Consider the following 14642-nt stretch of genomic DNA (forward strand, 5'->3'; position numbering starts at 1 on the left):
CTTCCAATTTTACACGGGAGAAAACCCGAATAACCAAAGACCTTTATATATATATAAACATATAGATTTTAAACCTGAACTGTTTTTATTAGGTATAATATCAGAAAAATTACATAAAAAAAGTATGCATTTAATATTACATGTTGTAACAGCCAGGATTATGTTCGCACAATATTGGAAAAAATGAAGAAACACCGTGAGATGAAAAGATAATTAAGAAGATGCTAAACTGTGCAGAAATGGATAGACTGACATTGAAAATTAAGCAGAAAGAAGACACAGATTGGAGGAAGGAAAAATGAAAGAGAAAGGAGGGAGGGAGGGAGGGAGGAAAGGAAGGAAGGAAGGGAGGGAGGGAGGGAGGGAGGGAAGGAGGGGAAAGATTGGAGGAAGTAAAAATGAAAGAGAAGGGAGGGAGGAAGGAGGGAGGAAGGAGGGAGGAGGGAAGAAAAGAAGGAAGGAAGGAAGGAGGAGGGAGGAAGGAAGGAAGGAAGGAAGGAAGGAGGGAGGGAGGAAGGAAGGAAGGAAGGAGGGAGGAGGGAGGAGGGAGGGAAGGAAAGGAGGGAGGGAGGGAGGAGAGAGGGAGGGAGGAAGTAAAAATGAAAGAGAAGGGAGAGAAGGAGGGAGGGAGGAAGGGAGGGAAGAAGGAAGGAAGAAAGGAGGGAGGGAGGCAGGGAGGCAGGGAGGAAGGGAAGGAAGGAAGGAAGGAAGGAAGGAAGGAAGGAAGGAAGGAAGGAAGGAAGGAAGGAAGGAAGGAAGGAGAAGATCTGGAGAAAAGGAATCCTGGTTAAAGGACCAGGTTCTTCTACCAAGAGGACCCACTTTGTTCTCTTTCTTCCGTGGTTGTCCTCCTTCAAGCGCAGAGCTGCCTTGGTGGTCTTCAGGCCTGCCACCCTCATGTTTGCTTTGGAGGGAAGACAGACGCCTCTGAGGTCTCCCTGACCCCACCTCCCTTCCTTCTGGCTCTTTGCTAGTTGTGAAGTTGAGTGGTTGGCAGAAGGTTCCCTCACTCCTGCTGCTGCTGCTACTACTACCACTACTACACACACAACTGAGCACAGACAGAGTCCGTGGCGAGAGCCGTCCGAAAGTTCATGAGAAATGAAGATCAAACGTCCGCCTGAAACCACCTTCTATCTCCCGCTTTCCCAAAGAAGCAGTCATGACTGTAAAGTTCATGCCTGCAAGGATGTACTCCATCTCCCATCGTCCCCGGGTGCCAGGAGGGGGAAGGGCACTGTTGTATCGTTCATCAGAAGACCCTTGGGTTGGAGACGATGGCTTCATCACTGGAGGCTTTTAAGAAGAGATTGCAGAAGCCATTTGCCCAGAACGGTATAGGATCTCCTGAACAGGCAGCGGGTCGGAGTAGAAGACCTCTAGAGAAAAGTCAAGTCCTACACTTAGGCAAGAAAACCCAAAAGGTCACATATAGACTGGGTGAAGCCAGGCTTAAGAGCAGTAACTGTGAGACACATCTTGGAGTCTTAGTGGACAACCAGTTAAATAGGAGCCAGCATCCAAAAAAGCCAATGCAATCCTAAATTGCATTAACAGAGGGATTCAGTCAAGATCAAGGGAGGTACTAATACCACTCTATAAAGCCTTAGTAAGGCCGCACACCTAGAGTACTGCATCCAGTTTGGGTCACCACACTATAAAAAAAGATGTTGAGATACTAGAAAGAGTGCTGTTGTGTCTGTGCCCCCCAAGCCGGGCCCCCTGCCAGAAAGTGACTTGGAAAGTGAGGGGGAAGGGCCATCAGGACTTACCTCGGGAAGCTCAGCTCCAGGAGCCAGAGACAGGCCAGGTGGAGGAGATAACGAGGCCTCTGTCCCCTGACTCATTCCACCCCCCGGCCACGCCTCCAGACCCAGCTGATGGCAATCAGGCCTGGCTGGACCCTAGGTTTCGTAGGCAGGAGAGGCGGGAACAACAGAAGCAGGGGTGGGGCAGGCCTAGGAAGTGATAAGTCATGGAGCCACACCCCACAGGATATAAAAGCAGCAAGGGTTGCTGTGCCTCTTCGTAGCTGGCAAATCAACTGCTTAACTAAGAGCTGAAGTACTGCTTGTTCCTGGGTGACTCATCAGCATCAAGGGAGATAACAGAGACACTTGGCAGACGCTCGCTAGTTTGCTGCCAGAGCTGATAGTGCCGGCTAATTAAGCTATCGCTCGGACGGAGGCGAGTGGAGACAGAACAAGTGCAGAGAAGAGCAACCAGGATGATTAAGGGACTGGAGGCTCAAACATACGATGAACAGTTGCAGGAACCGGGCCTGGCTAGTCTAGAGAAGAGAAGGACCAGGGGAGACAGGAGAGCATCTTCCAATATTTGAGGGGCTGCCACAGAGAGGAATTGAGGGTCAAACTATTTTCTAAAGCACCCAAAGGCCAGAGAAGGAAGAATGGAAGGAAACTGACCAAGGAGAGATTCAACCTGGAAATAAGGAGGAATTTCATGACGGTGAGAACCATCAACCAGTGGAACTGAATTTGCCTTCGGAAGTTGTGGGAGATTCATCACTGGAGGCTTTCAAGAAGAGACCGGACTGCCCACTGTCAGAAATAGTGTAGGGTCTCCTGCTTGGGTGGGTGGGGGTTGGACTAGATGACCTACAAGGTCCCTTCCAACTCTGTTAATCTGTAACCACAGACCTCCAAGGTCCTTTCCAACTCTTTTTTTTTTTTTGGTAACAACTTTTTTATTTATTTTTAACACACACATAAACATACAATACATTTTTTCTGAAGAGAGTATTGGCCAGGTTTCAGATTTATACAACTTTTACTTCTCTTCCAACACATTTTATATGTTTACATTCATATATGTTTTCCCCTTTCTCTCTCAATTTTATTTTCTTTCCTTTTTGTTGTACATCTAATCTTCCCCTTTGCCCTGAATTCTAACCATTTAACTTCCCTCTTTTCCCCCACTTCTCCCTTTATTTCCAAATCAATCGTTATCAAAACTGATATTTGTAAAATTTTATATATACTACTTATCAAACATTAAAATCATTCATATATTTGCAATTCAAAACAATCCATATAATATCCAACTGTTTATAAATTGATAACTCTTTATAATAAATCATCAGGTCCTTTCCAACTCTGTTGTTCTAATCTGGTCTCAGTTCTTAGTAAATGTGATTCCAATTACAATTCTCAGTTCTTAGTAAATGTGATTCCAATTACAATTACAACTGACTAAGTTCCCAAGAAGCCGGCAACTATTATGGGGGTCTTTGAGGTCTGTTTCAACTCCTGCTGACTCCTTTTTCAGCGACTTGCAGTGGCTAGAGAGGAAACCTGGGGACAAATAATGAGAATTTTACTAGGCAGGAAAGAGTTTGAACGGTGGAGAATTAAGTTGCTCCAAGGCGGGAGGGGGGAAAAATGTTTTGCATTGAGAAGGGAGGACAGCTCACTCAGATTAATTCCAGATGGTCTTCATTTTTTTCTTATCTGCTGGAATAACGGGAAGGACACAAAGGGATAATAACCCCTTCCTTTCCGAAAATCTGGAATCTCCTCCCAGGATCTGACAAAACATGGATCTATGGAGCCATGGATTATTCTGAATGTCAGAATTCTGAACAAATTTGATTACAAATAAAATAATAATTAAAAAAAGAAAGAAATTTGATTGCAGATAAACAGAGTTGGAAGGGACCGTGTAGGTCATCTAGTCCAGCCCCCACCCACGCAAGCAGGAGACCCTACACCATGTCTGACAGAGGGCAGTCCGGTCTCTTCTTGAAAGCCTCCAGTGATGAAGCTCCCACAACTTCCGAAGGCAACTTCTGTTCCATAGGTTGATGGTTCTCACCGTCAGGAAATTCCTCCTTATTTCTAGGTTGAATCTCTCCTTGGTCAGTTTCCTTCCATTCTTCCTTCTCTGGCCTTTGGGAGCTTTAGAAAATAGCTTGACACCCCCCTCCCTCTCTGTGGCAGCCCCTCAAATATTGGAAGATGCTCTCCTGCCTCCCCTGGTCCTTCTCGTCCCTAGACTAGCCAGGCCCAGTTCCTGCAACCGTTCATCTTATCTTTGAGCCTGCAGTCCTCTAATCATCCTGGTTGCTCTTCTCTGCACTCTTTTTAGAGTCTCAACATATTTTTGATAGTGTGGTGACCAAAACTGGACACAGTACTCTAGATGTGGTCTTACTAGGGCTTTATAGAGTGGTATTAATACCTCCCTTGATCTTGACTGAATCCCTCTATTAATGTAATTTAGGATTGCATTGGCTTTTTTGGCTACTGGCTTATATTTAGCTGGTTGTCCACTAAGACTCCAAGATCCCTCTCACAGTTCCTGCTCTTAAGCCAAGTTTCACCCAGTCTATATGTGTCCTTTTGGGTTTTCTTGCCTAAATGTAAGACTTGACTTTTCTCTACGTTGAATTTCATTTTGTCAGAATTCTTGAACACGGGGCCCTGTCTGACAAAATTAAATTCAATATAGAGAATTCTTGAACACGGAACACATCTGAACCCCTTTCATGTGTGCAGCCACCGAATTAAGGTACAAACTTTGAAATTCCAAAAACTTGGGAGTTTCAGGTTTTCCAACTCATATTAATCCGGGTTTAGCCGGCTGGGTTGCGGTTAAACTGTGGTTTATGAAAAGTAGGAAGTTTGGGGGGGTTTCATAGTTTCCCTTAAAGTGACCCCCAACCCATTTCAACAATAATTGCTGAGTTGAAATACGGGTAGTCCTTGACTTACAAACATTCATTTAGTGACCGTTCCAAACTACAGCGTACTAAAAAAAAGGGGACTTATGACCATTTTTTACACTTACAATCATTGCATCCCGGTGGCCAAGTGGGTTGTAACATCAAGTATATTAAAATTGCCCACCAATGTTTATTTCCTTATTTTGCATAAACCCCTTAATCCGGATCATCCAATCCAGCTTTTTTCCTTCCACACCTAGTTCTTCAAATCCCACAAACCAATTTGCCGTAAGGCTTGCCCACTTCAGACACTCAGCTCAAAAGAACCTCAAAAAAACAGAGTTTGTTTGTTCTGCTCCAAAGAAATCCATTCCCCGAGGCAAAAAAATGCAAAACGAAGGGTGCGTCCATCCCATAAAATGATACCCAAACCCTTTGGCTGCCTAGATTTTAATTTATTTATTTTTTTGTTGATGTGATTTATTCGGTTATGAAATCTACCCCGTAACTTTTATCTGTGCTACCAACCTCCGAAGGGATGAATAAATGAGAACAGAAACAGATGTCCCTCGAAAACAATAGTTTCGTGACTCAAAACTTTCTTAGGAACGGAATCTCGCGTGGTCCTTTAGCCGAAAGGAGCTCCATTTTCTGGAATCTGATCTTGGATGCTCTCCAAGTTGTTGACAATTTCATTCCCAAAGGAGGTGAGCCCTGAAGGCTTCCACGGTCAGTCCAAGAAGGGCTCAGATCAGGAACTGCTGGGAAAGGTCCCTCTACTTTTCGAACAATCCTGTTAACCAAGAAAAGAGAATATTTGTAGCTCAGGGGTTGAACTGTGGGCTGTGCTCTCTGAGCTTGGCGGTTTCCTTGCAAACGTTTCGTGACCCAGCTAGGGAACACCATCAGTGCTAGAAGGGAAGAGGAAGAGGGTGATGAGAGGGGAGGAAGAAGTAACGTCATCAGGGCTAGAAGAGAGGGGGGGTTTGTAGAGAAGACCAAGGGGAGGAGGAGGAGGAGGAGGTGGAGGAGGAAGAAGACAACTATGGGGTCCTTGGTGCTCTCTGAGCTTGGTTGTTTCCTTGCAGACATTTCATGACCCAACTAGGTAACACCATCAGGGCTAGAAAGAAGAGAGGGTTGTGGGGAGGAGGAGGACTGAGGAGTCCTCTCTGAGCTTTCTTGCAGATGTTTCATGACCCAGCTAGGTAACATGGTCAGTCAGTGCTAGAAGGAAGAGGGGTTTATCGGGAGGAGGAGAAGGAGAGAACTGAGTGGTCCTTGATGCTCTCTGAACTTGGTTGTTTCCTTGCAGACTTTTCATGACCCAACTAGGTAACATCATTAATACTGTAATAACAGTACAGTAACATCACTAAGCATGGATGAAATTATGTTCTTGGGTAATGAAACATCTGCAAGAAAACCACCAAGCTCCGAGAGCACTAAGGGCACCACAGTTGCCGTCCTCCTCCTCCTCCTCCTCCTCCTCCTCCTCCTCCTCCTCCTCCTCCTCCTCCTCCTCCTCTTCACAAACTCCATTCCCTTCTAGCATTGATGATGTTACATAGATGGGTAATTGAAATGCCTGTATCAAAGACCCCAAAACAATCCTGAACTGTTGTAGGGTGGGGAACATCTGCTTTCCACATTGACTGATATTTTGTCCAGACGGGAGGGGAGGAGACAGGAAAGGAGGGAAGGGGAAGGGGAAGGGAAGGGGAAGAGAAGAGAAGAGAAGAGAAGAGAAGAGAAGAGAAGAGAAGAGAAGAGAAGAGGAGAGGAGAAGAGAAGAGAAGAGAAGAGAAGAGAAGAGAAGAGAAGAGAAGAGAAGAGAAGAGAAGATGATGGGATAAGAAGAGGAGAGGAGAGGAGAAGAAAAGAGGGGAAGGGGAAGGAAGAGAAGAGAAGAGAAGATGATGGGATAAGAAGAGGAGAGGAGAGAAAAGAGGGAAGGAAGAGAAGAGAAGAGAAGATGATGGGATGAGGAGAGGAGAGGAGAGGAGAAGAAAAGAGGGAAGGAAGAGAAGAAGAGAAGAGAAGAGAAGAGAAGATGATGGGATGAGGAGAGGAGAGGAGAGGAGAAGAAAAGAGGGGAAGGGGAAGGAAGAGAAGAAGAGAAGAAGAGAAGAGAAGAAGAGAAAAGAAGAGAAGAGAAGATGATGGGATAAGAAGAGGAGAGGAGAGAAAAGAGGGAAGGGAAGGAAGAGAAGAAGAGAAGAGAAGAGAAGAGAAGAGAAGAGAAGAGAAGATGATGGGATAAGAAGAGGAGAGAAGAGGAGAAGAAAAGAGGGGAAAGGGAAGGAGGAGAGGAGAGGAAAGAAGATGATGGGAAGAGAAGAGAAGAGAAGAGAAGAGAAGAGAAGAGAAGAGAAAAAACTCCAAGCCAAATCTCAAATGCAAATTCCCAAAACCAGGATGCGAAGGGGGGGGGAGGGGGTTGCAGCTTCAAAGAGATTCTGCCAGGCAGGAGAAACGCAGCAGTGGCCCCATTTGGAGAACAAATGGAACAAGTCAAGCGAAGCCAAGGAAGCTGAAGAGCAGGAGGCTGTGTTTGCCTCTGTGTGTGTGTGTGTGTGTGTGTGTGTGTGTGTGTGTGTGTGTGTGTGTTTTAATGGGTCCCAGCTATTCCCGACAATGCGGTAGGCAGGCGCATAGAAATAGCAAGGAATGCGAGCCGGAGGAGGATGCTTCTAAGCTTCTGAGCGTCCCAGGGAGAAGCAGCTAGAGAAGACTCGGAGGACCAAGGCTGCAGACCGTGTGGGGCTCAGTTCAGCTCGCCCGACATGCTGTGGGTCCCCACCACGCTCCTGGTTCTTTCCCACCTAAGCTGGGTCCCCTCTGCAGTGGGACGCTCCCTTTCGCTCACACCTGGACCTTCCCAGGAGATGCTCGGGGACACCACGGCCAACTGGACCACGGCTGTGCCCCAGGGGGTCTCTCCTTCGGTTTCCACAGCTGGGGCCAGAGAAGAAAAGGGCCCGGGGCCCACGGAGCCCTCCCAAATCTCGACAACTCTGCCCAGGACTCAAGATGATCTGGAGGTGCCACCGTCTCCCAGCGGCACCACAAGAGGGAGGGTCTCCACCGAGACCCCAAGGGTCAGCAAAGGTAACTGATGGGGGGCTGGGGGTGGAAAGGGAGGGGATGAGGTGGTTTTCGGGTGGAGGGCATCAGTTGTCCCCTTCTTGGGAAGTCGGATGCAGGGGGAAAGTATTTTTCTGAGAACAGGCGCGTAAGAAATGCGATGCATGCCACAGAATTCCGAATTCAGAGAATTCAGCTAATCCTGAGCCGGCCAGTTCAACCAGCAGTTGTGATGATGGGAATTGTAGTCCCTTGCATCTGGGGGACCTCAGGTTTGAGAAGGTTGGTCTGATAAGTAGCAGGACAAGAGGTGGGGATGTGGGGGGGCGCTGATGAAACGTGTCTCGGGTTTTCCTAAAGATGACCCAAATCAAATTTTTTGTTCTGGAGTATGATAGATGTACAGTCGTGGCTAAAATTGTGGAAACCTTTTGGGGAAAGTGTATTTTTGAGGTTTGATGGCTAACAACACCACTTTTTTTTTTTGGAGTTTTAAGAGAATCCTATTCCACAGCTGGAATGGCCTGGGAATAGCCCAGACCTATGGAGCCAACTAAAGAAACTTCTTAGTCAGAAGCGACCCAGCAATAAAACCCAGTTAATCGAAGCCATCATTTAATCTTGGTTTCACATGATAACAGCTGCAGCAGAACTCAAAGACTTGGTTCACTCCATGGGAAGATTGTTGTAAGGCCGTCATTCATTCTAAAAGTTACCCAATTAAGGATTAACTGACATGGTGATAATTTTTGTGTATCTCCTTTTTTTCTATGGTGATCATTTCTGTATATCTCACTTTTGCTACGCGTTTCACTTTTCTTCTTTATACTGTAACGGCTATGCTAATAGCAAATCCTTCCTAAAAGTGATTGCGTTTCGTTCTTGATTAAATTATCTTTCCATTGATATATAATTTTATGGGACTGCTCCCCCCACCCCCAAAAAAAGTGGTGTTATTAGCTAGTTTTAGAAAATACACTTTTCCCAAAAGGTTTCCACGATTTTGGCCACTACTGTAGATCGATAAAGGGGAATATTTCTAGCTCAGGGCTGAACTGTGGGGTCCTCGGTGCTCTCTGAGCTGGGTGGTATTTTTGCAGACGTTTCATGACTCAACTAGGTAACATCATCAGTGTTAGAAAGGAAGGGGGGTTGCAGGGAGGAGGGGGAGGAGGATTGTGTGTCCTCTCTGAACTTGGTTGTTTTCTTTCACGGTTCCTAGTGCTGTGTGTGTGTTTGTGTGTGTCTGCCTGTCTGTCTGTCTGTCTGTCTATCTATCTGTCTATCTATCTATCTATCTATCTATCTATCTATCTATCTATCTATCTATCTATCATCTATCTATCTATCTTCTGTGTATATCTATCTATCTATCTATCATCTATCTATCTATCTATCTTCTGTGTATATCTATCTATCTATCATCTATCTATCTATCTATCTTCTGTGTATATCTATCTACCTACCTATCTATCTATCTATCTATCTATCTATCTATCTATCTATCTATCTATCTATCATCTATCTATCTATCTTCTGTGTATATCTATCTATCTATCTATCTATCTATCTATCTATCTTCTGTGTATATCTATCTATCTATCTATCTATCTATCTATCTATCTATCTATCTATCTATCTATCTATCTCTTATGTGTATATCTATCTATCTATCTCTTCTGTGTCTGTCTGTCTGTCTATCTATCTATCTATCTTCTGTGTATATCTATCTATCTATCTATCTATCTATCTATCTATCTATCTATCTATCTATCTATCTATCTATCTATCTATCTATCTATCTATCTTCTGTGTATATCTATCTATCTATCTATCTATCTATCTATCTATCTATCTATCTATCTATCTATCTATCTATCTATCTATCTCTTATGTGTATATCTATCTATCTATCTATCTATCTATCATCTATCTATCTACCTATCATCTATCTATCTATCATCTATCTATCTATCTATCTATCTATCTATCTATCTATCTATCTGTCTATCTGTCTATCTATCTTTCTATCTATCTATCTATCATCTATCTATCTATCTATCTATCTATCTATCTATCATCTATCTATCTATCTATCTTCTGTATATCTATCTATCTATCTATCTATCTATCTATCTATCTATCTATCTATCTATCTATCTATCTATCTATCTGTCTATCTATCTTCTGTGTATATCTATCTATCTATCATCTATCTATCTATCTATCTTCTGTGTATATCTATCTACCTACCTATCTATCTATCTATCTATCTATCTATCTATCTATCTATCTATCTATCTATCTATCATCTATCTATCTATCTTCTGTGTATATCTATCTATCTATCATCTATCTATCTATCTATCTTCTGTGTATATCTATCTATCTATCTATCATCTATCTATCTATCATCTATCTATCTATCTATCTTCTGTGTATATCTATCTATCTATCATCTATCTATCTATCTATCTTCTGTGTCTGTCTATCTATCTATCTATCTATCTATTTATCTTCTGTGTATATCTATCTATCTATCTATCTATCTATCTATCTATCTATCTATCTATCTATCTATCTATCTATCTATCTATCTATCTATCTATCTTCTGTGTATATCTATCTATCTATCTATCTATCTATCTATCTATCTATCTATCTATCTATCTATCTATCTATCTATCTATCTATCTATCTATCTACTGTGTATATCTATCTATCTATCTATCTATCTATCTATCTATCTATCTATCATCTATCTATCTATCATCTATCTATCTATCTATCTATCTATCTATCTATCTATCTATCTTCTGTGTATATCTATCTATCTATCTATCATCTATCTATCTATCATCTATCTATCTATCTATCTATCTATCTATCTATCTATCTATCTATCTATCTATCTTCTGTGTATATCTATCTATCTATCTATCTATCTATCTATCTATCTATCTATCTATCTATCTATCTATCTATCTATCTATCTATCATCTTTTTTATTTATTTATTTACATTTATATCCCGCCCTTCTCCGAAGACTCAGGGCGGCTTACATTGTGTAAGGCAATAGTCTCATTCTATTTGTATATTTATATACAAAGTCAACTTATTGCCCCCAACAATCTGGGTCCTCATTTTACCTACCTTATAAAGGATGGAAGGCTGAGTCAACCTTGGGCCTGGTGGGACTAGAACCTGCAGTAATTGCAGGCAGCTATGTTTAATAACAGGCTTCTTACAGCCTTACAGCTTGAGCCACACCTTCTATCTATCTATATCTATCTATCTATCTATCTATCTATCTATCTATCTATCTATCTATCTATCTATCTATCTATCATCTATCTATCTATCCTGTGTATATTTATCTATCTATCCTGTGTATATCTATCTATCTATCTATCTATCTATCTATCTATCTATCTATCTATCTATCTATCTATCTATCTATCTATCTATCTATCTATCATCCATCAATCTATACCTATACCTACATACGTGAGAGAGAGAAAGCCTTACATATATGTTCAACATATATTTACATGTATATGTTAAACTAACAGTTTCTTTTCCGCAGCTTCAATCGATAGGATCTAAGCAGGTTACAACAGCTAGCAGATAATACGAACAATCACCTAATAGACGTCAAGAATATTTGTGAATATAAGGGAAATGGGCAGTTTCTAAATCTGATAGAGAGGTGATAGAGAGAGATGGATGTGAGAGACAGAGAGAGAAGACAGAGGCAGAATAGATAATGATAGACAATAGACGATAGACAGGCCGATAAACAGATAGAGAGAGGGGAGGGGGAGGGAGAGAGATGATAGATAGATAGATAGATAGATAGATAGATAGATAGATAGATAGATAGATAGATAGATAGATAGATAGATAGATAGATAGATAGATAGATAGGGGAGAGAGAGAGACAGAGAGAGACAGAGAGAGAGAGAGGGAGGGAGAGATGATAGGGAGATTACTGTAATTAATTGTTGAAAGGAAACTGACCCGCTGTGTGGTTTTACTTTTCCTCAGCTCCGAAAAAACGTCTCCGGGTCAAAATAATCAAGAAGAAGGTTTTGAAGAAGAAGACCCAAAAGCTGCTAAAGCCGGAATCGGGCACCCCAGAGGCATCCGGTAGGTCCTTTGTTCCTCTTTGCCCCTCTTCCTCCTCAATGTGGGCACTTTGTGTCGCCCCTGAGCCAGCTCTGAGCTCCGACCGACAGGTCCCCTTTCGGAAGGCTGGACTGCAACACCCATCGTCCCCGGCAGGGCCTTTTTGGGGGTGGGTGGGAGGAGCGGCCCATGTCCTCTGGAGCAGGGGTCTCCAACCTTGGTCCCTTTAAGGCTTGTGGACTTCAATCCCTAGAGTTCCTCAGCCAGCTTTGCATTTATTGGCCTTTAGCATTGGCAGCTCCGGATACATGAGGACTAGAAACAGGAGGCTGGATCCCTTCGCTGCTTGGATGCCCCAGGAGGTGCCTGCCGGGGTTGTCCCACATCCTACTTACTTACTTACTTAGTTACTCAACTATCCTATGAGATGCTTTGGGCCAAAAGGGAATATTTGGCACAAAGTCACTCAGCTGGATTTCGGTCTGACTAGAACTCACTGTCTCCTGGTGACTCGCCCAAAGTCACCCAGCTGGAGTTCATGTCTAGGTCAGGACTAGAATTCACTGTCTCCTGGTGACTCGCCCAAAGTCACCCACCAGGACTTCATGTCTAGGTCAGGACTAGAACTCACTGTCTCCTGGTGACTGGCCCAAAGTCACCCACCAGGACTTCATGTCTAGGTCAGGACTAGAACTCACTGTCTCCTGGTGACTGGCCCAAAGTCACCCAGCTGGATTTCATCTCTAGGTCAGAACTAGAACTCACTGTCTCCTGGTGACTCACCCAAAGTCACCCAGCTGGAGTTCATGTCTAGGTCAGGACTAGAACTCACTGTCTCCTGGTGACTGGCCCAAAGTCACCCAGCAGGACTTCAACTCTAGGTCAGAACTAGAACTCACTGTCTCCTGGTGACTCGCCCAAAGTCACCCACCAGGACTTCATGTCTAGGTCAGGACTAGAACTCACTGTCTCCTGGTGACTCACCCAAAGTCACCCAGCTGGAGTTCATGTCTAGGTCAGGACTAGAACTCACTGTCTCCTGGTGACTCGCCCAAAGTCACCCAGCTGGATTTCATCTCTAGGTCAGAACTAGAACTCACTGTCTCCTGGTGACTCGCCCAAAGTCACCCAGCAGGACTTCATGTCTAGATCAGGACTAGAACTCACTGTCTCCTGGTGACTGGCCCAAAGTCACCCAGCAGGACTTCATGTCTAGGTCAGGACTAGAACTCACTGTCTCCTGGTGACTGGCCCAAAGTCACCCAGCAGGACTTCATGTCTAGGTCAGGACTAGAACTCACTGTCTCCTGGTGACTGGCCCAAAGTCACCCAGCTGGAGTTCATCTCTAGGTCAGGACTAGAACTCACTGTCTCCTGGTGACTGGCCCAAAGTCACCCAGCTGGATTTCATCTCTAGGTCAGAACTAGAACTCACTGTCTCCTGGTGACTGGCCCAAAGTCACCCAGCTGGAGTTCATCTCTAGGTCAGGACTAGAACTCACTGTCTCCTGGTGACTCGCCCAAAGTCACCCAGCTGGATTTCATCTCTAGGTCAGAACTAGAACTCTCTGTCTCCTGGTGACTGGCCCAAAGTCACCCAGCTGGAGTTCATCTCTAGGTCAGAACTAGAACTCACTGTCTCCTGGTGACTCGCCCAAAGTCACCCAGCTGGAGTTCATGTCTAGGTGAGGACTAGAACTCACTGTCTCCTGGTGACTCACCCAAAGTCACTCAGCTGGAGTTCATCTCCAGGTCAGGACTAGAACTCACAGTCTCCCAGTTCTCTAGCCTGGAACCTGCTAGACCAGGCTCATATCCGGATGGAGGAAGCTCGAACACAGAGCCCAACTGGATTGGCTAACTCACCTTTTCAAGTGAGGTTCCAGAACAGCTTTAAGCAGTCCAAAGGTTGTGATATTGTCGTGCGCCTGGCACAGTGGAACTCTCCCACAGCAGGACAGCCTGGTTTTTTTCATAGGGGAAAAAAAAAATTTGCAGGTAGTCTCGACTTACAGCCGTTCATTTAGTGACCGTTCAAAGTTACAAGGGCACTGAAAAAAGTGACTTAGGACCGTTTCCCACATTTACGACCGTTGCAGCATCCCACCATGGTCACGCGAGCCAGCTTTGCTGGCTGGGGGATTCTGGGAGTTGAAGTCCCCCAGGCTTAAAGTTGCCAAGGTTGGAGAGCCCTGATGTGAGCAGCATTCAGACACTTGGCAACGGGTTCATACTTATGACAGTTGCAGTGCCCCGGGGTCATGTGACCCCCTATCGCGACCTTCCGATGGGTGAAGTCCATGGGGAAATTCACTTAACAGATTCACTGAACAACCGCCTTACTAACTTAACAACTGTAGTGATTCACCTATCATCCATCCATCCATCTATCTATTTTTTCTCTCTCCATTATCTCTCCATCTCTCTAATCTATCTTTCTCTCTTTCTCTCTCTCTATCATCTATCTCTTATCTATCTTTCGCTCTCTCTCCTTCTATCATCTCTCTCTCTATGATCGATTGATCTATTAATCTATCATCTATATCATCTATCTATTATCTATCTGTCCATCCGTCCATCCAGCTATCATCTATCTATCTATCTATCTATCTATCTATCTATCTATCTATCTATCTATCTATCTATCTATCTATCTATCTATTTTTCTCTCTCTCCATTATCTCTCCATCTCTCTAATCTATCTTTCTCTCTCTCTCTATCATCTATCTCTTATCTATCTTTC

General features: G+C 43.9%; 1 protein-coding gene across 1 annotated transcript in view; it reads left to right on the forward strand.

Annotated features, from left to right (window-relative positions):
• Window positions 1-7141: 7141 nt before the first annotated feature.
• Window positions 7142-14642, forward strand: part of CPXM1 (carboxypeptidase X, M14 family member 1) — a 33647-nt gene continuing 26146 nt past the window's right edge. Inside the window, exons 1-2 of the mRNA XM_058193239.1 lie at window positions 7142-7795; window positions 11819-11920. Coding sequence (XP_058049222.1) covers window positions 7471-7795; window positions 11819-11920 — 427 coding nt within the window. The 5' untranslated portion in view covers window positions 7142-7470. The remainder of the gene's footprint in view (window positions 7796-11818; window positions 11921-14642) is intronic.

The sequence above is a fragment of the Ahaetulla prasina genome, chromosome 8 (genome assembly GCF_028640845.1).
Source record: "Ahaetulla prasina isolate Xishuangbanna chromosome 8, ASM2864084v1, whole genome shotgun sequence".
In the NCBI taxonomy this organism is placed as follows: Eukaryota; Metazoa; Chordata; class Lepidosauria; order Squamata; family Colubridae; genus Ahaetulla; species Ahaetulla prasina.